At 63.2% G+C, this 22,439-nt stretch overlaps 1 protein-coding gene across 9 annotated transcripts in view; it reads right to left on the bottom strand.

The window, feature by feature from the left end:
* The window catches only part of FBRSL1 (fibrosin like 1), a 77,534-nt gene that overhangs the window by 20,015 nt on the left and 35,080 nt on the right, over positions 1 to 22,439 (bottom strand). For all 9 annotated transcript variants that reach the window (XM_032849219.1, XM_032849221.1, XM_032849223.1 and 6 more), the window contains one exon: positions 9,767 to 9,796. In XM_032849219.1, coding sequence (XP_032705110.1) covers positions 9,767 to 9,796 — 30 coding nt within the window. The remainder of the gene's footprint in view (positions 1 to 9,766; positions 9,797 to 22,439) is intronic.

Below are 22,439 nucleotides of genomic sequence, written 5' to 3'. Positions count from 1 at the left end.
ATGGAAGACGCCACCCTGCTGGTTCTGGACACGGAAAGGCCAGGTGCAGGAATGTGGGCGTCTTTGGGAGCTGGAAGAGGCAAGGAACCAATTCTCCCCTGGAGCCCCGGGAGGGACAGCTTGGTCCCACCCTGAGTCAAGCCAGTGGAAACCAGGACTGTGACATAACCAGTCTGTGTTGTCTGTGGCCTCCAGGTTTGTGGCAGTGGCCACAGCAGCCCCAAGAACACCCCATGTCTGTATCCATGACTCCAACAAGGGGATGGAGTGCAGAACTTGGGGCCCCCCCGTGGGGCACAGCAGGCTGCTCTCAGCACATCAGCATACAAATGCCCATCAGCAGGCCTGGGTTGTGCTTATGGCCTCCTGGGAGCTGCCGACAAACACATGGGGAAACAGGCGAGACAAGTGCAAATGGGGTGGGGGGAACAGCAATGGGCATGGGCATGGTGTGCTGCTCCGAGCAGCAGCAGGGAAGCCCTTCCAACCCGGGGCCTCTAGGCAGGACCAAGGTGAGGGGAACTCTGGGGAAGAGCTTCTCCTGGACAGCTAACTGCCAGTGCAAAGGTCCTGAGGCAGGAGCAACCTGGCAGGGCCTCGAGGGAGCTTGGGTGTTTATGTTGAGCAAGAGGAAGTGGGTCCAGGTTTAGGCAGGAAAGAGAGACTCTTGAAGACCCTCTCTGTCTGACCCACCATAAAGCTGGGGTGGAGGGTGGGGAGCAGTGGGCCTAGCTGGGAGCTGCTGGGACAAGCCAGGAGCATGGTGGCGGGGCCTGTCCTGTGGAAGAGATGGGGCTGTTCCAGTAGAGTGGCAGGGGGCAGTGGTGACAGGAGCCGGGAGCTCTCTAGAGGGAGGTTGGCCAGGGGCCTACGTGGGGCCCTGCTCTCACTCTTACCCACCATGGGCTTGAGGCTGAGGCATAGAGGGGCCTGCAGGGAAGGAGCAGGGGGAGGGGACGACCGTGGGCACAGGGCTGGTGGAATCCCAGCTCTGTCCTTTCTTCATGACCCTGGGCAGGTCCCACCCTCTCGGGGGCAGATGTACGCCAGGTCGGGTGCTCCTCACTAACCGAGCTCTGCACCCTCTGGGCCCCCCCAGGGGTGTGTTCTGCTGTGCCTCTGCCAGAGGAGAGAGCCCGACTGGTGGCCAGGCTATACCCACTCTCCCCCAGTGGGCTGGAGACCCTACCCCTGGCACAGCCAGCGGGGGTGGGACCGCGTGCTTCTGCTGGGCCAGTCCAAGCGCGGGCAGCAGGGGCCTGGCAACGCGTCGTCCGGGGGGGGAGCGGCCCCAGCCCAGCCCCACTGCCTGTGTGGCCCGCCCACCGCAGACCCAGACCCCAGGGGAAGCCTGTCTTTGTGTCAAACGTGGTTCTCAAGGCTGCCCGCAGGCGCTGCATCCCCCTCCAGCTGGGGGAGCCCAGGGCACAAAGGCAGGCAGCTATGACATGAAAGACTGACAAGGTGCAAATTCTGGAGCCAAACAGGCAGTGGGCCGGGGAGCACAGGGGCTTCCCAGGGGGACACACACTCAACGTGGTAGCTCCGTCTGTCACCCCACGAGCACCGGGGAAGGTGCTCCCCTACCCAGGCTGCCTCTCTGGGGTAAGTGGAGGCAGAGTCTGCAGATGAGGAAGGACCAGAACACCTGCTGAGACCAAGGACAGAGCCCTGTGGGGGGAAGGCAGTGTGGCCGGGGGTCTCAGGGGTCTCGGGGAGAGGAGAGGGCCAGGGTGTCGGGCCTGAGTGCCCTCTCGTCCCTCACTGCCCAGCCCAGAACCGGCCCCCATTCTCCTGGCCTAGCATGGAAGGTCCCCACGGAGGTGGACTGGCGGGCTCCGCTGAAGCCGGGGCGTGGGGGCAGGTCCAGGGAGGGTCCTTGCTAACCGGCACATGGTGCTGGGAGGGAAGCGATGCCAGAAAGACCCCCAAGGCCCATTCATGAGCTGACAGAGGGTGAAGTCAGACCCTTCTCCAACAGCCCGCGCAGCCTCCTCGCTGACCGGGAAATGCAGATTTAGGGCAAAGCAGGGTGAGGAGGGAGTACAGATGTTGCCCAAGACGTGGATTTCACAGAATCAAGGAAACCCTGCTGCGAGCCTGCAAGGGAGGGTCTGACGGCACCGGGGCAGCAGTGGCTCCAGGACGCCGAGCTGAGCTAGAGGGCTCGGATGGCCGCTGGCCCCCCGGGAGGCAGCCCCGGGCTACCTGCAGTCCTCAGCGCCGTGGCTGTGACTGCCATGTGGCTCGTGACGTCCAGGAGGTGGACACCAGCAGGTCGAGGCAGTGTGCCACACTGGGTAAGTGGTAGCCCCAGGAGATATGCCCCCCAGAACCTCAGAATGTGACCATACTGGGATTAGGGTCTCTGCAATGCTGACGAAGGTAAGGACCTTGGGTTGCCTGGGTGGTGAGGATCGTCTGGGTGGGTGACTCCTGATTTCTGGTCTCAGAGTCGTGAGCTCAAGCCCTGCATCCAGCTCTGTGGTGGGTGTGGAGCCTGTCTGGGATTCTCTCTCCCTGCCCTCCCTCTCTCTCTCCCCCCGGCCTCTTCTTCCTCTCTCAAGGATGTGTGTGCACACAGAGCAGGTGTACACATAACAGCACTGTGGGGCGTGAACACACGTGTGTGGGGCGGGAAGGTGTGTGCCCCTGAGGTGGGTGCTCTAATGGAGGTGGCAGGCAGGCCTGGCTCTTCAGCTCTCCCCCTCCAGGGGTGGGGTGGGACCGAGTCAGACAGTCCCCCAGGTCCTGCTGGGGGGACCTCCAAGGGCCAGCTGGGTGTGCAGGCACTGAGTTTTGGTGGAGTGGGGAGAGAGGCTTGGTACCTGGGCGTCAGGGTGGAGCGTCTCGACCCCGCAAGGACCTCTGCCCCACCCACCCCGCTTGTCTCCAGGCTCTCCCTGCATCTGCTGGCTTACGTGTGCTCAGCCTATGCCTGGCCCTGAATGACCCTGGGGTGCCCGCCTGTTCCCACCTGCCCTGGGGGCCCCCAGCCCAGCAAGGCCTGTGAGCTCAGCCAGGCAGGTGGGGTCTGAGGGGCTGTGACCCCCTCCGGCACAGAGGGTAGCAGCCCACCAGAAAGGCAGCCTCTCTGTAAGCCCCCAACCCAGTCAGGCCTGGTACGACCTTCAAGGGGTGGGCATGGGGGCTTCCCCAAACCCCGACCCCCACGTCCTGATCAGCTAGTTCTGGAAGGGCCAGAGGCTGGTGGACAGGAGGGACAGGCAGCCCCGACATCTTCTGGGGTGTCACGGAGCTGGAAAGGGGCACGCAGGCCGAGTGGCCCCAGCACCTCTGCTTTCTACTGAATACAGCAGTCTCCCACTTCCTGTCCCTGGGAAGCATCTCCATCTGCCCTGGCCAGCCACAGCTGGGGCTCTGTGTGCACCCACGGAGGCAAAGCCACGGGAACACGCCCTCGAGTGTGGGGGGGCTGGCCTGGCTCAGTGGAGCCTGAGCGCCCTGCAGCTGAGGGATCCCTGCACAGGGGAAACCAACGGTCCCCAGGCTTCGTCTCAGTCAGCCTCCAGTGAGGCGAGTGGCGGTCGCCTGCAGCCCAGAGCACTCTGGCCTCCCTCAGCCCCCTCCCCTGACCTGCTTCTTCTGGGCCCCTGGTCCTAGAAAGCACTGTCCGCCGTGTGCCATGGCCTGAGACCTGGGCACTAGCCCTCCGCTATGGTGGGGGAACGGCGATCCCCACGGCATCCATGTCCTAACCCTCAGAACCCGAGAATACGTCCATCACCCAAGGAGCCCAGGGATTTTCAGACATAGAGACGGAGCTCGCCAGGAGGCAGTGAGCATGGAGGGCCCCGGTAGGTCCAATGTGACCACAAGGGTCCTTACAAGAGGGAGGAGGAGGGTCAGGGTCAGAGACGCTCTGAGGAGAGGCCCCAGAGCCCCAGAAGCCGCCAAGGTCGGCAACTGAGCTCTCCCTCAGTCAGCGAGGCTGACACCTTGGTTTGGGCCCCAGGACACCTGTCTCGGACTCGCGACCTCCAGAACTATAAAACGTGAGCGTCTGGAGCCACAGCAGGTGCTCATCCCATCCCCGCCCCTGCACCTGGGGCCGGCTGTACCCTCTCTGCGGGGCTGCCACAGCCTGGCCCTCCCTGGGGCCTCCAATCCTGGGGGGCCTATCACGGGGAGCCTTGCTCAGAACAGGCTGCAGGACAGAGACCCCTCTGGAGGGTCATCTGGAGCCAGGTGAGCTGGTGGTCCTCGCTGGGACCACCGGCTACACCCAGTGCCTGTCTGAGCCCTTGGCGTGCAAAGAGCCCGGGCCCTGCCTCAGACAGACCCATGGGAAGGCCCACTCTGGGCTCAGCATCCCCAAAGGGCATCGCTCAGAGGGCTGCCCGGCTGCACTGCCCCCACACGCCCACAGGGCTTTCCCTGCGCCTGCTCTGTGCTCCTCTATGGAGTTCCCTGCACCCCTGTCCCCACAGGACCTGACCTACGGAGACAGGACGTCAGGTGAGGGGACAGGAGCACCTCCTGCAGACTTCCGGGCAGGTATTCCCAGGAGCGGGTCCAAGAGAGACCTGTGGGGAAGCCCACTGTGAGCAGGGAGTTGCAGGGCCAGCAGGACTTCCTGCAGGGGTGGGGTGCCCGGCCGGAGGGGCAAGGCCCCAGCCCCCCAGGACACACACTGGGCGCTGCCCTGGCATCAGCCCTCCTTGACACAGGAGGGGTCAAGCACGGTCTGGCAATGTAAGGGTTACTGGCCAGAGGGCCAGGAGTGTGGTCCACTGTGTCCCCTCCTCACAGGTCACAGGGATCTGGGAGGAGGACCTCACGAGCCTCATTTCAGAGAGAAAACAAAGGTGCAGGGAGGCCCTCAGTCAGGCACTGAGGGGCCTGGGCCAGACTGGGTTCAGTGTAGACACAGGGCACAGACTGGGCAGGGGCGGCCAAGGGAAGGGGGCGACTGCCGCCCGCCTCATTTCAAGCGGCCCCCCACCTGCTTTCTAGGGGCTCACCCCAGGCCACAGGCACCCCTCGGGCCTGCAGTTAGCAGAGAGCAAAGTGAAGCCCAGAGGCTGTGGGCTGGCCGTGGGAGTGTGCTGGTGCCCCAGGGGACCCCGACCCCTCCTGGCCGGCCGCAGCTTAGAGCTGGCAGAGGCCCTGACAGACGGGCGGGCCAGACAGACGTCCCTTGAGGGAGCGCTGCGGCCACGGGCAGCAAGGAGCACTAGCCAAGCGGCCACCTGGCCGGGCCACTGGGGCAGACGGCAGCCAGTGCAGGCCCAGGAGGCTGCCTAATGAGCCCCACGCAATTTTTCACCCCATATTTTTCCAATAAAAAAGCAGTTAGACACCAACCGCAGCCCTGCGGAGGGGCCATCTGGCTGCCTGGCTCCCCAGCCTTCTGGCAGCACAGGCCGCCTTCCCCGCCAGCAGCCAGCACCCCAAGCGTGGGGGGGGGGCGCGGGCCTGGCTGGGGGGCCTGCGGAGCCTGGCGGGGCGCCCACGAGGCGGGGCCCGCTCTTTCATGAGGGGCGGCGACAGGGAGCTCTTCCTATCTGCCTGTCTGAACCCCGGCCTCCGGGGCCGCTGCAGGGTAGACAGGCTCTGCTGGGCTCTGTGCTTCCGTGTCTTGGATGTGGACCGTCCCCAGCCTGTCTGCACCTACAGCGAGGGGCAGAGCCCCAGGCCAGCGGGTGAGGGCGGGTGGGCCAGCAGCGGCCTCTAGAAGCTGGCCAGTCCCCGAGGCGCACACAGGCTGCAAGAGACGGAGCCTAGGTCTTCCCGCTGCCCCGTCCGGGAGGGGACGGCCTGCCTGCCACGCTCTCCTCAGCGCCCAGACCCAGGCCCTGAGCTGCCCAACCTGTACGGCCAGCTGCCTCCCCACGGGTCCCAAGCAGCCCCGCTGTCTCTAGCCCGCCACGCAGCAAGCAAGGGGACAAGGGGAGTTCTACTCTGTGTAGCACACAAGTGCCCCAGGGCGGAGGGTCTGGGAGGCACACCGCGGCCGGGCCCCAGGGGAAGGCACACTATGGGGGGGATGCCTCTTACTCGCGTTCCCCTGTTCTTACAGCTCTAAAATCAGGGCTTTTGCCATCCTGCAAATACTGTGGAGATACGTGGCCTTCCTCGCCTGACCAGCTCCTCCCGGAAGGAGCGGAAGACCTTGCTTGGCTGTGCCACTGGCAGAGGTGGTGGGGGCTGCAGAGGGCAGAGGCTCCTGGGAGGGGTCCTGCCCTGTGGCAGGTCAGTTGGACTGGGGTGGGGGAGGACAGGGAGGGTGGCAGCTCTGGGTGGGCAGGTACCGCTCCTCTGAGCTGCACCTGTTTCCTGACGGGCTCGGAGGAAGTTACCCACCACCCTGGAACTCAGGCTGGCTGAAGGGAGGCAGACAGAACTCCGGTCTCTCTTGCCGTCCAACCTGACACGGTGTGTAGTGACCCCATGCAGCCTGGAGGGACAGGGACCTCTTAAGGTAGCAGTTCCCCACTGCACTTGGAACAAACCTGAGCTTCCTGCTATGATTTACATAATGTGGCCCCTCTGAACTCATGCTCTCTCCCTCTCTCTCCCTCTGCTCTGGCCCCCAGTGGACATTTTGCACCAACATTCTCCCTGGCTCACCATGCAGGGAATCAGTCATTCTGTATGATCAGTGGTGTGGAGAGGTGAGATGCAGATGAGGTGGCTGGTGCTACAGGTGCCTTCATGGGTTAAGGAGGTGAGGAAGGAAGCCATATACCAAGGATGGCCAAGCAGAAAGACAGGAACCTGATGACCATGGACAGGCCATGCCAGCCTGGGGGGCCCACACATGGGCTTCTCAGTGATAAATACAAACCTCTCTATTTAGCCAGTTCATTTCAGTTTCCACCACAGCAGCCAAATGTAGGCCTAACCAGAGTGGGGCCATGTGGGAGAGAGCGGGCATCTGTACCTTGGAAGCCAGGTCTGAGGGCTGGGAGATGACTGTGCAGGCAGTATGGGTCTCTGCATGTGACGGGGACAGATTTGTAAGCAGATGAGCGGAGAGGTTGTGTGTGCCCAGATGAGAGGCACTGGGGGCGGGGGGAGGGCAAGGGGGGGCAGTCACAGCATCCAGAACCGCAGCCCAGGTAGCCACACAGAACCTGGTGAGGCACCATGGCCCAGCCAGTGCTGACCAGGCAAAACCTGTCCGTGGTGGTTGGCCAATTACCCCTCAGGGAACCCTTGCTCCAGGCAGCCTCTCCGGGAAGCCCTGAGACCTCCCCACATTCACACAAACTTCGGGGCTCAGCCCAAGCCCACCTGCCCAGTCCATGCTGCCCCACGGTCAGTTTCGTGGGGTCTTAACCTGGCCTCTGGCCTCCATCCCAAGCTGCCCAGGGACACACCCCAGTGTCGCAGAAGACCCAGGTACTCCTGGGAGAGGCAAACCTGGGTGACCGGGGAGGAGGCCTGTGCTCTCTGGAGCCCCAGAGCCAAGGGCTGTCCCACGCCAGGCTGGGCCACCGCATCACCTCACGGTGGCCACAGCCCAGCACACAGTTCTGTAGAAGGCTGACTCTGGCCACAGCCTTCCTTCCAGGACCCACAGCCACGAGCCTCAGCGGCAGCCTGGAAGAGATCTGGGCCAAGTGGCTATGCATGGCGCAACAGAGAAGCAAGCCCAGCAGAGACCCCAGCCAGACCCTCCGGGCAGGGGGCTCTGGGACTCAGACTCTAACCCTCCGTACTCTCTAGGGCAGGGCTTCTTCCCTCGGGGTGCACAGGGAATTGCCAGAAACACAAGAATCATGAGTCCCAGACTCCACACTGCCCCCATCCAGAGTCAGCTCCTCCAGAGCACACCTGTCCCCTTTGTCCCTCTGCCAGGCTGGGCCAGGCTGGTCCCCAAGCGTTGCTTAAGACTGGCCTGCGGCCTCCCTGTTCAGGGTGAGTGCAGCGGAGGCCACGGTGATAGCCCCTGCTAGCCCTTGGTGGTGGCCTGCCACCTGGTCCAGGGCATCGATGGCTACGTCCAAAGTGACTGCTCATTCCTGGGGCACGGTCTGAGCTGCGCCCTGGTGTCTGCCCTCTCCACCCCCGGTCTCCCTCCCAGAGTCCCCACTCTCGTAGCAGGGGCGGGCTCAGAGGTAGAGGGTAAAGCAGGCCAGGGCCAGCAGTGACCAAGAGGCCAGGCTGCACGGGGCCCCAGAGGCCCTTGGAGGGCTGGGGTCAACGCTCCTGGCGGAGAGGAGCCAGCCGTGGTTCTGGGCGCGGTGCAACCTGGCGGCCGAGTCAGGACAGTGACGCCCGGAAGGAACCCACTTGGGGCGCAGCAGCTTGGTTTCTTTGTGGAAGGCAGGCCAGAGGGCCTGGGAGGGGACAGCCAGCCATCTCAGGGGCTCAGCAACCCCTTCCTCTGAACCCCCTCCCAACACCTCTGGCTTCAGAGAGCACGTCCCTCAAGGTGGTTTTAGGGAAAGGCGGGGCCGGAGGCGAGGGGTCAGCTTGGCAGTTTCCTGAGGCCCCTCGTCTCACTCCTCAGAGAGTCTGGGAGCAACCGCTCTGCAGAGGGGCTGGCGGGAGTGTTGGTTGGGGCGTGGCCGGCTGAGTTTCGTCGCCCTGGAACCCAGACAGCGGTGCTCACTCCCAGCTGTCTGCCCTCCGGCCACCTTCCTCAAATGGTCCAGACCCCAGTAAGGACCCCACTCAGGACTTCTGGGCTTGCTCGCCTTGCACGGCGGGTCTCAGGCCTCACCCATCCACACTGCCTCTCCCCCTGCCACGGATGAGCCCCCGGACCCTTCCCGTCCCCCCCTCCACCAGGCTCTGAGGTTGGTCACCCGGACCCCCGCCCCCGGCATCCTCCGCAGACCTGTCCTGCCAGGCAGCATCCCAGCCCTTCCCACACTTGCTCACATACGTCTGCCAAGGGTGGCCATCCGGCTGGCCAGGCCTCGGACAGCGCCAGCCCAGCGCAGGCCGGGACAGGCTGGGACACAGTAGCTGGCCGTGCAGCATGGTCTCGCACTGCACTCGCACCTCCCCACGGGACTTGGTTCCCCTTCACAAAACCGGCCTGGAAGCCAGTGCGCAGCAGACCCCAGGGGGGAACACCCTGGTCCCCCGCCTGGACTCTGGTCCTCCTCGCCCAGTTGGCACCCACCCTCGGTGCGGCCGTTGCCGGTGGCCTCATCAGCAGCTACCACTCTTTGCAGCTGTGCCATTCCCATATTCTGGAGGACTGCAGGGGCCAGCTGTGTGACCTCGGGCGGGCTCCTGACCCTCTCTATGCCTTGGGGTCCCAGTTCCCATCCCCCAGGGTCTCAGGACCGGCAGAGAGTGAATGCCAGGGCCGAGTCCCGCCTCCACAGCGCTTAGCACACAGCAGGGGCCCCACAGACGGCAGCTGGGCTGAGGGCTTGGGGGTGGCCTCCTCCCTGCTCCCCATGGGACACACAGAGGGCCGGCAAATGACCAGGACCAAGGCCCCCCCACCCTAGCAGGCCTGCACTGTGGTTTTTCCTGAGCTAAACACTCCAAGTGCATAAATCCTGTGTTAATGGGAACTTCATTGTTCCTGAAAAGGAGGGTAATTAGGTGCTAAGGCGCCGCTGCTATTAGCGGAAATCTGTTTTCTGGTGATGTTTCCGGACCCCAGCCTGGAAGGTGGGGGTGGCACTTACCCACAACATGCCCCCCCCGCCCCGCCCACAGTGCCCCCCGCCCCCAGGTATCCCTGGCAGAGACGGGGCCAGGACATGTGAGGAGGCCACTTGTCCCGCACCCCTGTGGGTGGAGGTCTCGGGAGGAGGTATGGGGGGCTTACCTTGTCGTCCCCTTCACTCTCGCTGTCACACTGTGGGGGGAGAGAGACAGGAGAGTCAGCACCCCGTCGCAGGGCAGGGGTTGTGGGTGGAGCCTCGCAGGGTTGATTGGGCCTTGGGGGGCCTGGGAGGGATCTGGAGGTTGGAGTGCCAGCGAGGCCCTCGGTCAAGGGCTCTCAGGGGTGGGCCAGGCAGAGGTGAGGAGCTCGCCCTCCAGGGTGGTGGGCACAGATGGGAGCCCGAGGGTGGGATCAAGGGTGCCCTCTGGGCAGGGCCATGGCAGCCCAGCCCCAGCAGCCCTGGCTCTACTGAAGGGGCAGAGGGGGGCTCAGATCCCTTGGACAGACAAAGGGGTCAGGCCAGGCCTGTGGCCACAGGGACTACCCGCAGGGAGGGCTCCCGAAGGCACCCGTGCCTCCCGCGCCCCTGCAGCCTAGTTAGAAACCACTGGGCGTGTTAGCTCAGTTAATGAAAGAAAGGTCGGCGATCGTGCAAACAAATCTTTGTTTTCCATTTTCAGCAGGCAGAGCTTTAAAAAGAAAGACTGCTCTTCTAGAACCACAGCAATTTTCCCCCTAAAAGAACATAAAGAAAAATAATCCCGTCCTAGCAACCGCAATTACAGCACGTTGTGTCAGATGAATGCTACCACTGAAAATACATCTTCCCGGCCACAAGTGAGGGTGACAGGTCCCTGTCAGCCGTGCGCCTTGCTGTCCTCCAGTCGCTGAGTGCAAGGAGGGGGTGCTCTGCCCTTGGCGCCCCAGGGTGAGGGCCAGGGTGCGCTCGATGGCAAAGTTCAGAGTAGTACAGATGGGACCCATGCTTTACCAGCCACCCACTGCAGCTGGGAGTGGCCCTGGGGGATGGGCATGCCGTGGGGGGGTCTTCTGAGGCTAACAAGCGTCCCACCCCACAGCCCGGCGGACCCCCTGCAGGGCCTGGACAGAGACCTGGTGGGGAGGGGTGTCCTCACACCCACGTCCCTGCTGCGCAATGGCAAGAGGCGAGGCCAGTCCCTCACGAGCAGGTCCGGGGAGCAGGGAGAGGGAGGGGCGGCTGAAATCCGGGAGGAGGCGTACCCCAGGGTGATGAGGGGAGTGTGCAAGACAGGACGGGAGAGGTGAGGGGCTGGACACACCAAAACACGGGCAGCACAGGGTCCTGTCCTGCGGAGCTGGGACCCAACTCTGCCACAGGAGCCCTGGCGTGTGGGGGGCTGGGGTGGATGCCAGGAGCCCCGCTCACTGCAGCTAGCACAGAGCAGTCGCCGGAGGCTCCCAGCCGGGCCTCTTCCTGCGTGGTGAGCGGCCCTAGGCCTTGCGTCGGAAACCACAGTCCCATCAAACCACCGGGAGGGTGGGGCCTTGTGTGCCAGGCAGGACCGGGTGCCCGGAACCCGCAGGCTGGCTGTTTCACACCTCTCCCCGCAGCTTTCCATGTCACAGGGAGAGCTTAACGACCTGACGATCAAGCAGGGGTTAGGGTGCTTCCCAGCGAGCGCATGCGTGGCCCTGTCACGAACCAAACAGCACCCCCTTGTCAGCCAGCACAGGCCACGTCATAAACGAGTTCCCATCATTAAGTCCTACTGAATTAATGTTTAACTGCAATAGAGTTGGAACTGAATGAGGCAATTAATCAGGGCAAGGAGGGAAAAGAAGCCACATCTGTCTTACAGGAGCTGCCTGAGAGAGGTGACCTTCACGGGATCCAGCAGCGCTCGGTGGTCCTGGGGGGGGGGGGGGGGCAACCCTGGGGTGTGTGTGCAGGTCCAAGCAGGGAGCCCAGTGAGCAGAGGACAGACTCAAGGCCCCAAGTGCATGTGCTAGCTACGGTGGGGAGGCCAGAACGTGGGCAAAGGGGCAGACATCCTCGGGGTACATGCTGCCACCCACACCGGGCAGCCTCAGGCAGGCCCCTTGACCTCTCCATGCCTCAGTTAATGCTTCTGTACCAGACAACAGCCCGGCCACAGGCTGTCGTGCAGCTCCAATGAGTGAATACAGGCAAAGCACCAGGACAGTGCTGGGTGTGACCTGGAATGACTGTTAGTATGACGGTCACTTCTTCACTGTCGCTGCTACCCACGTCATCCTCATCACCGTCACCGTCATCCTCACCATCACCGTCCTCACTGCCATCGCCACCACGGTCGTCACCATCACCGTCCTCACTGCCATCGCCAGCACCACCATCCTCACCGCCATCGCCACCACGGTCGTCACCATCACCGTCCTCACGGCCATCGCCAGCACCACCACAATCAACACCAGCATCATCTTCAGTACCACTACCTCTGCCTCAGCCTCTTCCCTCGTATCACCTAACGGCTCTTGGAGGCATCCAGCCTCCCACAGGGTCTGGACACAGACGCCTCTCACTGACAGTGCCCTGCCCGGTCCAGGAGCACCTGCACAGGAGGTCTGGGGAATTTGGCCTCCATTCCCGGGCCTCTTCCAGAAACCTGGGCAGCCACTTGCTTGGGTGGGGGCTGCCTGTCACCCTCCGGGATTAGGAGACACAAATCAACACGGTCACTGAGCTGCAACAGAAATGTACCTTTTTCTTCTCTCAGTGTGAACATTAATTACTGCTTCACAGTGGTACTTAGTGGAGGTTGCCTGTCTCCCATTTCTTAAACAAAGGCATGAAAAATTCATGGGCAGGGAGACCTTGACTCTGAGCCCACTTCTCCCGTCAGATGCTCTAGCATCTGGGCCTGGGCCAGAGGTGGCCCCGGGGAGTGGGGAGGAGAGAGGCCGGGAGCAGGGGCAGGGTCCGTCCTGCCCACTGCGGGCCCCCTCAGGCCATGGAGACAGAGAGGGCCCAGAGGCTACCCTGGGCCCTGCCGTAGAGAAAGATACTACGACCCACCCCAGCTCTGCTTCTGCCTCCCCCTAGCTTCCTACTCAGGTGACCCCACTCGATCCAGGGTCAGAGAGGGCTGAGAGTCGGCACATGGCCTGGTGCTCTGGGCCCAGACCAGGTTCCGCTCCTGCTGCAGCGTGCGGTCTGGGACATCTGCTGCGGAGGTCCTGCTCACAGGGCTGCCAAGGGGCTGCGGAGGACCTGACTCCTCGCCGGCTGGAAGCTCACTCTCGAAGAGCACTGCCACCCACAAAGCCCTGCGCAGCTGCACACCAAATCAGCAGGGCCCCCGGTCAATGTGGGCTGGAAGGCCACGGAACATTCTAGGCAGCCCACCTGAGCATGGGGCAGAAAGATCTGAGCTGCTGGACAGTCGGTGCTGAGGCCACACTCTGGGCTGTGTGCCCTGGGGACACCCGGGAGTTTCAAGAGGCACAAACTGTTGATGCTGGCTGTTTTCGCTGGGCCTGCTGTCACGGCTCATGCATGTGTGCAGACCCAGCCGGCCTGTCACGGATGTGCACGTTCTGAGACATGTCCAGGTGTACTCTGAGGCCTGGCTCACGGAAGCGCCTGCGTCCTGCCCAATGCGTGCTCTGCCCCAGGGTGTCCTGCCCGGTGTCCCAGTGTGTGCAGGGCACGTGTGCACCCAGGTGGCCTGACACAGGGTCACCTGTCCTTATGCATGTGGCCCAGCAGCACTGGCCACACTCACAGTTCCCATGGCCTCATCGGCTCCAGCTTCATGAACGTTCTACCCATCGCTGCTGCCTCAGAAGAGCTTCAGGGAGGAGAGTGGCTGCCCTGCCTGCCCACGTGGGCACCCGTCCCCCCCACAGAGAAGGGTCCAAGGTGCTCGCCTTCCATCGTGCTGTAAACACTCCCCCGGGATATGAAACGTGTGCCCCAGTAAGCAATTCACCTAAAAAAGGAGCCGCGAACACACTCCAGGAAGCCCTGGGCCCGGAGCCTCCTCCCATCACCCACTGTCTGGAGTCGGGCTGAAAAGGCCATTTTTCATCCCTGTTGGTCAGAGCACCTCACACTCAGATGCTGGGCAGTGACGCGGGACCTCACAGGCAGGGGTGCCAGGGCTGGGGTGGGGGCTGCGGTCTGGTCTGTGGCTGGGGCAGCCATGGGATCAGCTGGGTGATCATGTCTGAAGCACTGGGCCAGGACTCAAGGATGGGGTGCACCACATGGGGCAGCAGGGCCCGCCAGTAATCACCTGGGCATTCGCCGACTCCACAGGCAAGAAGCGGGGAGCCCAGCAGGTGAAGGGATTTGCTGGCAGCAACAGGGTAGAAGCTGGGGTTTGGTTGCGCTGGATAGCAATCCTGACACCACAGGGCAGGCAGGAGAGGGGAGCCCCACATCATGCTGGCGGGAGGCCTGGCACGCTGTGGGGTGTGGGGCTGATGGCGCATTGGCTCACTGGAGTCACTTCTATACAACTCAGGACCCACCATCGACCACCTGCTTATGGATGGGGAAACTGAGGCAGAGTAGTTGGGAGCCCACCCAGGAGAACGGGTGCATGGGGTCTGAAACCCAGTCTCAATCTGGCCCTTCTGATCAGGGCCCCATGCCAGGGACTCCCTCAGGGGAGCTGGGACAGGGCTGGGGCTCCAGGATCACCCTGCAAAGGGCCCTAGGCCACGCTGGCTCAGAAAGTCACAGTGAGCCTGATTAATTATGCACGATAGCTAGATGAGGACCCTGAAAATCCCACACTTGTTTACTCAGCTAATTCACTTTTTATGAGTGTTTAGGCTTTAAAGCAAAACAAAGCACTAATTACCCAATTAATGAGCAATTAAGTTACTGCAGCCCTAATAGCCCAAGTGTGCAAGGCCTCCACGGGCTGATGGTGACTGAGACCCACTTAGCAGAGAAGCGCGGCTGGAACCACGCAGGCGCGTTTGGGAGGAGGGAGGTGGCGTCCTTACCTCTCCCAGGTGGGGGCAGCAAGGACAGAAAGGGCTGGTACCTGCCCGCCCCGGGGTGCGCCCCCCAGAGCAGCCCAGAGAAGCCTTAAGACTCGCCTGCTCCGTCCCACGGCCCCTCGTGATCCCCCCCTGCCCCAAATGTCTGCCTCTTGGGGACAGGGGCAGCTCGGGGTGGCCCCCCGAGACCTGGGCAGTGGCGGGCCATGGTTTAGAGCTCTGAGAGCCCTGAATGGGCCACCTCACAGAGACAAGGACGGTCCCACAGCTGGCCAGTGGGCTCTTTGGGGCCCTGTGAAACGAGTGGGTTGGAGTGCCTGCCCCCACTCCAGGCCTCCTCCCACACTTGGGCGGAGAGTGGTCTCTGAGGGAAGTGCATGGAGACACGGCATGGGGTCTGGTGCTCCTGAGACGCCAAGTCTGCGCCGGGGTCGGAAACACAGCAGCTTAGGAGCTGCCGGTGGCATGAAGCTACGTCAGAGGGGAGAGTCCGGGGCACAGAGTGCCGGGCAGGTGCGGTGACTGATCGGGGGGAAGCCGGGAGGAAAGGAGCTATCCCTCTAACTCTCCAAATCTCAAGACGACTGGAATAGAATGCTGGTCCTTCCACTTCTTAGCCCATGGGACCTGCCTTACTGCCCCTGGACAGAAGGCATGGATGGACGGATGGACGGATGACATAGCATGGTGCACACAGTACTCAGACGGAGAGGGCAGGGGATGAATGCATGGATTGACAGACGGACAGATGGATGGATGAAAGACAAGACTTAGCATGGTGCACACGGTATCCAGATGAGCTGGCAGGGAACAAACCCATGGACGGACGGATGGATGGACGGATGGATGAAAGACTTAGCATGGTGCACACGGTATCCAGACGGAGCTGGCAGGGAATGAACACATGGATGGACGGACGGACAGACGGATGGATGGAAGACTTAGCACGGTGCACACAGTACCCAGACGGAGCTGGCAGGGAATGAATACATGGATAGATGGACGGACAGATAGATGGATGAAAGACTTAGCACGGTGCACACGGTATCCAGACGGAGCTCGCAGAGAATGAACGCATGGACGGATGGACGGACGGATGGAGGGACAACATGGATTCTGACCACTGAGGTCTGAACTCTCTTCCTGCTCCCGCTGCGGGGTCTCCAGGGGGTGGTACTTCCGAGGGAGTTCTGGGTTGTACAGTGATGGCCATTCCGCAGCACCACTGTGCAAAACACAAGACGACTTTTCCTGTTCTCTGTCTGCAGTTAGCAAAGGTATCCAGGAGAACTGGGCACTGCTCTGTGGGTCAACCTGAGTTCGCCTATCAGGGAGGAGGAACTTGGGGAGCACCAGGCAACAGAAGGCATGGAGGACATGCTTGGACAGATGGACGTCTGGTGCCCTGGGCGCTGGCTGTGCTTGCACGCCAACCCCCACCGAGCCGGGGCAGCCCCTGCGCCCCTCTGTTCCCACCAGCAGCTCCTGGCCACACAGAAGGCAACCCCCTGCATGCAGGAAGCCCTCGCGTGCACACGCCAGCACATTCACGCGGACACACGCTAGGACTCCCTCCCCCCTCCCCGCACGGTCACGCTTCTGGGCCCGTCTGAGCACCATCCCTCCAGGGGCGCTCAGGGGCAGCCAGGCCCTAGCCTGATGGCCGCTCTGCATTCTTCCCCTCTGGCCCCCTCTGCTCTATGCACGTTTGCTGCGACGGGCACACGTTGACTCCTCGGTCCTGCTTCCCACCCACCCTGCCTTCTGCAGCCCCCATGAGAGAGGGGATTTCCGGGTTCTCTTCAACCTTCAGACTGCAGGGCCTGGAGTCACCCCTCACCTGTGGCAGATGCTCCGTAAGTACTCAGAGACCGAGGATGGCCACGCCGGGACACTCCTGAGCCAGGAGGCCCTGACAGCTTCTTTGGAGCCGGCCCGGCCCTACCAGAGCCTCTGGGGGGCAGGTGGGGGCCCTCTGCTCCCGCCTCCGGGGCCTTACAGGGACCCTGGTCCATTCCTTCCTGCACGCCCGCTGACGGTGGGCTCCCTTCTTCTCATTAGCGGCTCCTCCACGGCCCTCTCTGGGCCGGAGTAATTAACGAGCCCGTGTCAGCGAATGAATCAAAGACGGCCGCAGCCCCGCCGCGGCTGACCTTTCGCGGAGTCGACTGTATTAATATATTCTCCTGTTGTCAGACCCAAAGCGCTAACTGCCTTATGAATTATTTATGAACACAGAAAGTCTTAACCAGAACAGTGTTAACATTAATTCCTAACCTCCTGTGCCCCGCAGCCCCGCGTGTTCTGCATAATTGAATCCTGGCCTGCCACCCACTCTCGCACCCGGCCTGCCCTCCCTCCAGCTCTGGCTCCTGGCACGTGTGGCCACCGCCATGAGGGCTCCTTGTGGGCCTGTCCAGAGAGGCTGCATCTGGCCTCTGGGGCCAGGGCTGTGGCTGGGTCACCTGGCGGGACGGGAGCCCGGGCTCGGAACTAAGTCGCCCTGGGCCGTTCCCAGTGGCTGGGGCCTGGGTGCCGCGGAGCAACACAGGGTCCGGGTGAGACCCGAGCCTGCTGGGACCTCAACTGGAGGCCTGCATTCGGAACGGAGAAAGGCAGGCCAGGGCTGGCAGAGGCGGGAGGCCCCAGCGACCCCTCCCCCCCCACCACCCCCACCACCCCCCGCTAAAGGGACAGCAGGGGCTGCCCACACCTCAGGCCAGGCCGGGAGGGAAGGCGCCAGCTGCCCCGCCCCCTTGGAGGCATCCCCTGTGGTGGGGGCAGCACTGGGGGGAGCAGGGCTGCAGGCTGGCTCCTGTCCGGAGGCTCCAGGGGAGGACCCAGCAAGGCGAGGAGGCTATGGTGGCCGCCACAGCCCCTCCTGGAGTTCACGCAGTGTGCGGGCCCAGCCAGGAGGATCCCGTCGGGAGACCATGCTGTCCAAGGCTCAGCTCACACTGCCCCAGTCAGATGTTCCCAAGCGATCCCAGGGGATGCCGCTGAGACACAGTTCCCCAGAGCTGAGTACACAGGGCGGTGAGATGGGACAAGACAACCAGGCTGCAGCTGGCTCAGTGGTCTTCCCTGCAGAGCGGGCAAGGGGAGGGGCCGTGTGCCCAGGGACAGGAGCGCGGGGCGGGGACGCATCTGGGTGGCTTCTCCTGGCAGTTCCTACAAGGTGACCGAGGCGGACCCAAATCCGTGGCCCACCCTGTGCCTGCCAGCTGGGGGCGCTCTCCTGCCAGCTGCAGGGGACTGGCAGGGGGCTGGTGCCTGCCCTCAGTGGCACTGAGCTGAACTGTGCCTGTGGCCAGTTTGAAATAAAATAATGGGGGGAGGGAGACTTTCGAAATGGGTGGACGACGCCACGGGGATGAGCTGGTTCGTCCTGGACCTACACTCTCCCGCTGCTAAACGCAGGCCCTGCTGAGATGGCAGGCAGCACAAGACATGGGAACACACCTGTGTGACACCCACGGCACGGATAACTAGTCCAAGGCTCCAGGCTCCCAGCTGGAGGATGGTGCCCCAACATGTTGGACACCTCCCAGCACCCAGACCCCCTCTTGCTGACAGCGCCCTAAAACTCCCATCGAATGACCTGCCCAGAGAAGTGCCAATGAGCTGGACGTGCCTGGACTGCTGGGATCAGCCTTCCCTGAAGGCCGCCTCCCTTTTGGCCCTGGGAGCTGGCTGGGCCCCTCACCCTCCATGTGGCCCCTTCCTTCTTCCACTCAGTCCTGACCTCTAATTTGCCCTTGGCCTGATGTCCCCGGCCAGCTCCTGTCTGACCACAGGGCGCACTCATGCCCAGCAACCCCCATCCTGTCAGCCAACACTCGGAAAGCAGCTGCCATGGGTTCTGTTTTCTCCCACTGACTTCCTGCTAATGGGCAGGGACCCAGAGATTTGCTCTGCTCCCACCCACAGTGGATGGGGCCCTCCTGGGGCCGGTGGTGCTAAGGCTGTCACAGTCATAGACTGAGGCTGCACCGTCACAGACACGAGGCGCTCCACAGCGATGTGCACTCTGTGGGTGGCGGGTACAGTGACGTGGGTGGGGCAGGAACAGCAAACACGGGGGAAGGTCCTCCCCTCTCTCTGGGATCCAGCCATCTGGTGGAGAAAACCGAGGCCCCCAGCCCCATGGCAGCCTCACACTCCTCCTGTACAACGGTGATCCTTGCCCGACCTTGCCCAGCTATCCCTCTCCAAAGGGAGGACTGTGAACAGGGGGAGGCAGGCAAGTGGCCTCTGGCTCCCCAGCCCTGTCCCCTATCCCGGGGGCCCGGGAGCTCCACATCTGCAGACAGCAGCAGGGTGTGGTCCCAGCCATCCTCCTGGATCAGATGCGGACCCTTCCCTGCCCGAGGTCCCGGGGCCCAGGGCTGGGAGGGGCCCACGGCTGTCCTGGTCTGTGCTGCCCCGACCTGACTGGGACCTGTGGGGGCTGCCAGATGCCTGCCGCCCCAGCACACACATGGCACTGCCCCACGAGTGGGGGTGGGGCAGGGCTACTAGCGGGTGGGGCAAGACAACAGCTGTGCCTCCTTCCAGGGGCGCCCGCACCTCCAGCACCTGGCAGGGCAAAGGGGTGGGCGTGGGAAGCTCTTCTGGCCGGCAGGGTGAGTCCCCAGCACCCTGGGAGGGGAGGTCAAGCAACCCTGCTGTGCCTGGTGCACAGCCGCCCTAGGCAGGCTGACCGCTACCTGGGACAGGGGAGCAAGGGGACAAGGACCAGGCCACATGCAAAGAATAGCTGCAGAAAGACGGGGTGCGGAAATGTGCCCATGTGACGGGTCCGACCTGCGGACACACACAGCTGCCCACAGAGCCTGCTGACACAGAATGTCCACCAGAGGAGGGGCACCCCTGCCCTCCACAGCGGGGGGGCCCTCCCCTCACCCCCTCCACACCAGCACCCCTGCCCCTCGACACCGGCACCCTCCCCTCTCCCCCATACCAGCACCCCTCCCCTTCCACACAAGACCCCTCCCCTCTACCTCTCCACACCAGACCCCTCCCCTCCACACCAGCACCCCTCCCCTTCAACACCCCTCTACACCAGCAGCCCCTGGGCACCAGCACGCCCTCTGCGTGGTGTGTCTTTCTCCTCGGCACCAGGCACCGGCTAAAGCACTAGGCAGGTCAGGTCACCTGTTTATCTTCTCATCCTCTGTCCCGTCTTGCTCTGTCTAGGCACACAGCAATCCACGGCCCTGCCCCCTTTCTGGAAGAGCCTGCAACCCAGCTGCGGGGTGGGGGAGGGGCTGTAGCTTGGGGCCCTTGAAGTCACCTGCCGTCCCCCCTCCCCCCGGCCCCATGCTACATCTCCAGACTGAGCAACAAAGGGCCCACCCAGCTGGTCTGCTGGTCTGTCTGCACTCCGGGGGCAGCTTCCCTGCGATCACACCCCTGGATGCATCCGGGGGCCAGGTTCACAGCCTTACGAGCCGGAGGAGGCGGTGCGGGCAGGCTGGAGCTGACACCCCCAGCCCAAGTGCCGGGGGACAGGGACACAGGGAAGGACTTGCATGTCCTATCAGCGGGACGGAGGTAGGCCATGGCTGCACTCCAGGGCTCTAGGAGGTGGACTGAGTGAAGGGTGGGTGGGCAGGGGACCTTCTGACAACCAGCCAGGCCGGCCGGGGCTGCATCACAGGTCAGGACACCACGCTCGGGACACACCCCGCAAGTTCCTGCCGTCCCCTGAGAGGCACATCCCTGTCCTCAGCAGCTGGCTTCAGGACTGCCCCCGCGCTCAGAGGTCATGAGGAGAATGCTGCTGCCCGCACCAGGGAGAGGCTGACTGGGTTTTATTGCTTTTGTACAAATTACAGCCGCTCGGAAGTGGCCCAAGGAGCAGGGTAATGGATTCATAAACCTGCCTCGTAAAGACAGAGCCGGCTTTGGGGCCTGCCAGCACCCAGTGTTGTTCAGGGGGGGGCGGCTGGGGACAGGGGGTGCTGGGCCACTCCCGGAGAGCCAGGTCTCAGGACGGCTAGGGGTGCCCCAGGCACCTCCCTGCCACCCCAAGGAGGACAGCTGGTCAGGGCTTCCCTGCACCTGCCCACCAACCCTCCTGCCACTAACGCCTTGGTGGGACCTGGGCCCACCCCCACTCATGCTGCACCCCCCAACTTCAGCCACAGAGGGCACGGCTCAAGGGACAAAGTGGCCTGCATGTACCTATCCCGCCAGAAGTGGGGGGTCAGGGGACCCAGGGTGGGAAAGCAGGTGCAGAGCCAGGAGCTACGGTCCCCGGAGGGATCACGTGTTGAGCCCGCTGTGCCCCTCCTCCCCTGGGTAAGGGGCTCCGTTGGGGGGTGCACCTGCTGAGGAAAGGGGCCTCTGCCCGGCCACCGATGTCCAGGTGGATCTGATGACTACTTGGCGTGGGAGCCATACCACCAATGCTTTCTCCTGGCTCTTGCCCTGGGAACGCCGGTTACAGCCCCAGGGCTGTGAGGAGACCCAAGCAGCCAGTGCGGGAACCACCCAGGGCAGAACCATCAGGCGAATGGAAGCTCGGATGCCGGCGTGAAGGAACCTTCCATAACCACAATCCGGGCCATGCTGGGGCCAGCCGGGGCTACGCTGCCGGCCACAGCAGCCTCCCTCCACAACCCTGTGGCCCTCGCCAGCTGGGCTCCAGGGTGAGGATGGTGCCGGGGCTAGAGGTGCTAGGAAATTAGCTGTCTGTAGCCCAACCGAATCCTGAAAATCAATTTCCAGAAATCTCTCAAAGGCAATCAAGCCAACTGGCTAATTACACCCCGCATGAGGGGCTCCTGCCGTGGCAGGTATAGACGGGGGCCTGCCTGACCCAAATGAGCTGGCGGGAACCCTGTGCCCTTCTGTGCCTGGCTTGCGGCCGGCTCTCCCACACTCACCCCTGTGGCCTCCCGGCTGCCTGGCCTGGGGAGAAGGCAGAGGTCTCTTCCTCCCCACCCAGCCCTGCTCTGCTGAGAACTCCACCTGCGTCCAAGGGAGAGCCCCACCGCCCTGCCCGAGGCAGCCCCCTGCCTCTTGCTGCTCTTCACGTGGGCAGGTGGAGCCCTCCCCCTGCATGGCCTTTGCACCGGCTGCTCCCGGGGTCCCTCCCCCACCCCCAGCACATACACTCACACTTGTGGCCCCCTGCAGCATGGCCTTGCCCCTCCCTGCCGCCCGGTCACCTCTGCACTCGCCGCGTCCACCTAGGAACATTCTTACTGGCTTTATTCAGCATCTTCTCTGTGGCACGGTGAGGTCCATGGGGCGGGGACACCGGCCACTCGGGTCAGCAAACACTTGTGGAAGGGAGGAGGGTGCCCAGGAGAGGTCTGAGAACCCATGATGGGCCCGGGAACGGAGGGGACCTGCGGACGGGCCTGCCTGCTCCGGCTCTCAGCTCAGCCCCTTGGCCGGCACCTGTGGGGGCGGTCTCTGAGCCCTGCACTTCAGTCCTCACCTAGAGGTGGGGGGGGGGTCACTGCCATGGTGATCACATCCACATGGAGGGCCTGAGACCTCCCGCGCTCATCACAGGTGGTGGCCGGTGGCATCACTGCCATTCTGCCTCCGCTCCTGTCTGCAGCCCCAGAGCCTCTGTGAGCACAGGCCACTTCCAGAACACTCCGTGTGACGCAGTCGGCCGGCCTCCCGGCCCCAGCAGGCATCCAGATCCTCATTTCCCTTTAATAAAAGAACTCCCAAGTCCTGCTTTGGAGGGAGGTGGATTGTCACGTCCCCAGTTCCCAGCAGCTGAACGGAGAAAATTACTTTCTAACTCATCTCGCGGCACTAAGGAACATCTGATGTGTGCCGGGGAGGCCGCACCAAGCTTCCAGGACAAGCTGTCGAGGATGAGCAGTAA

Source organism: Lontra canadensis, unplaced genomic scaffold (genome assembly GCF_010015895.1).
Source record: "Lontra canadensis isolate GAN:19392208 unplaced genomic scaffold, GSC_riverotter_1.0 scaffold220, whole genome shotgun sequence".
Lineage (NCBI taxonomy): Eukaryota > Metazoa > Chordata > Mammalia > Carnivora > Mustelidae > Lontra > Lontra canadensis.
Note: the sequence above shows the minus strand (reverse complement) of the source record. Positions and strands in the feature narration are given on the sequence as shown.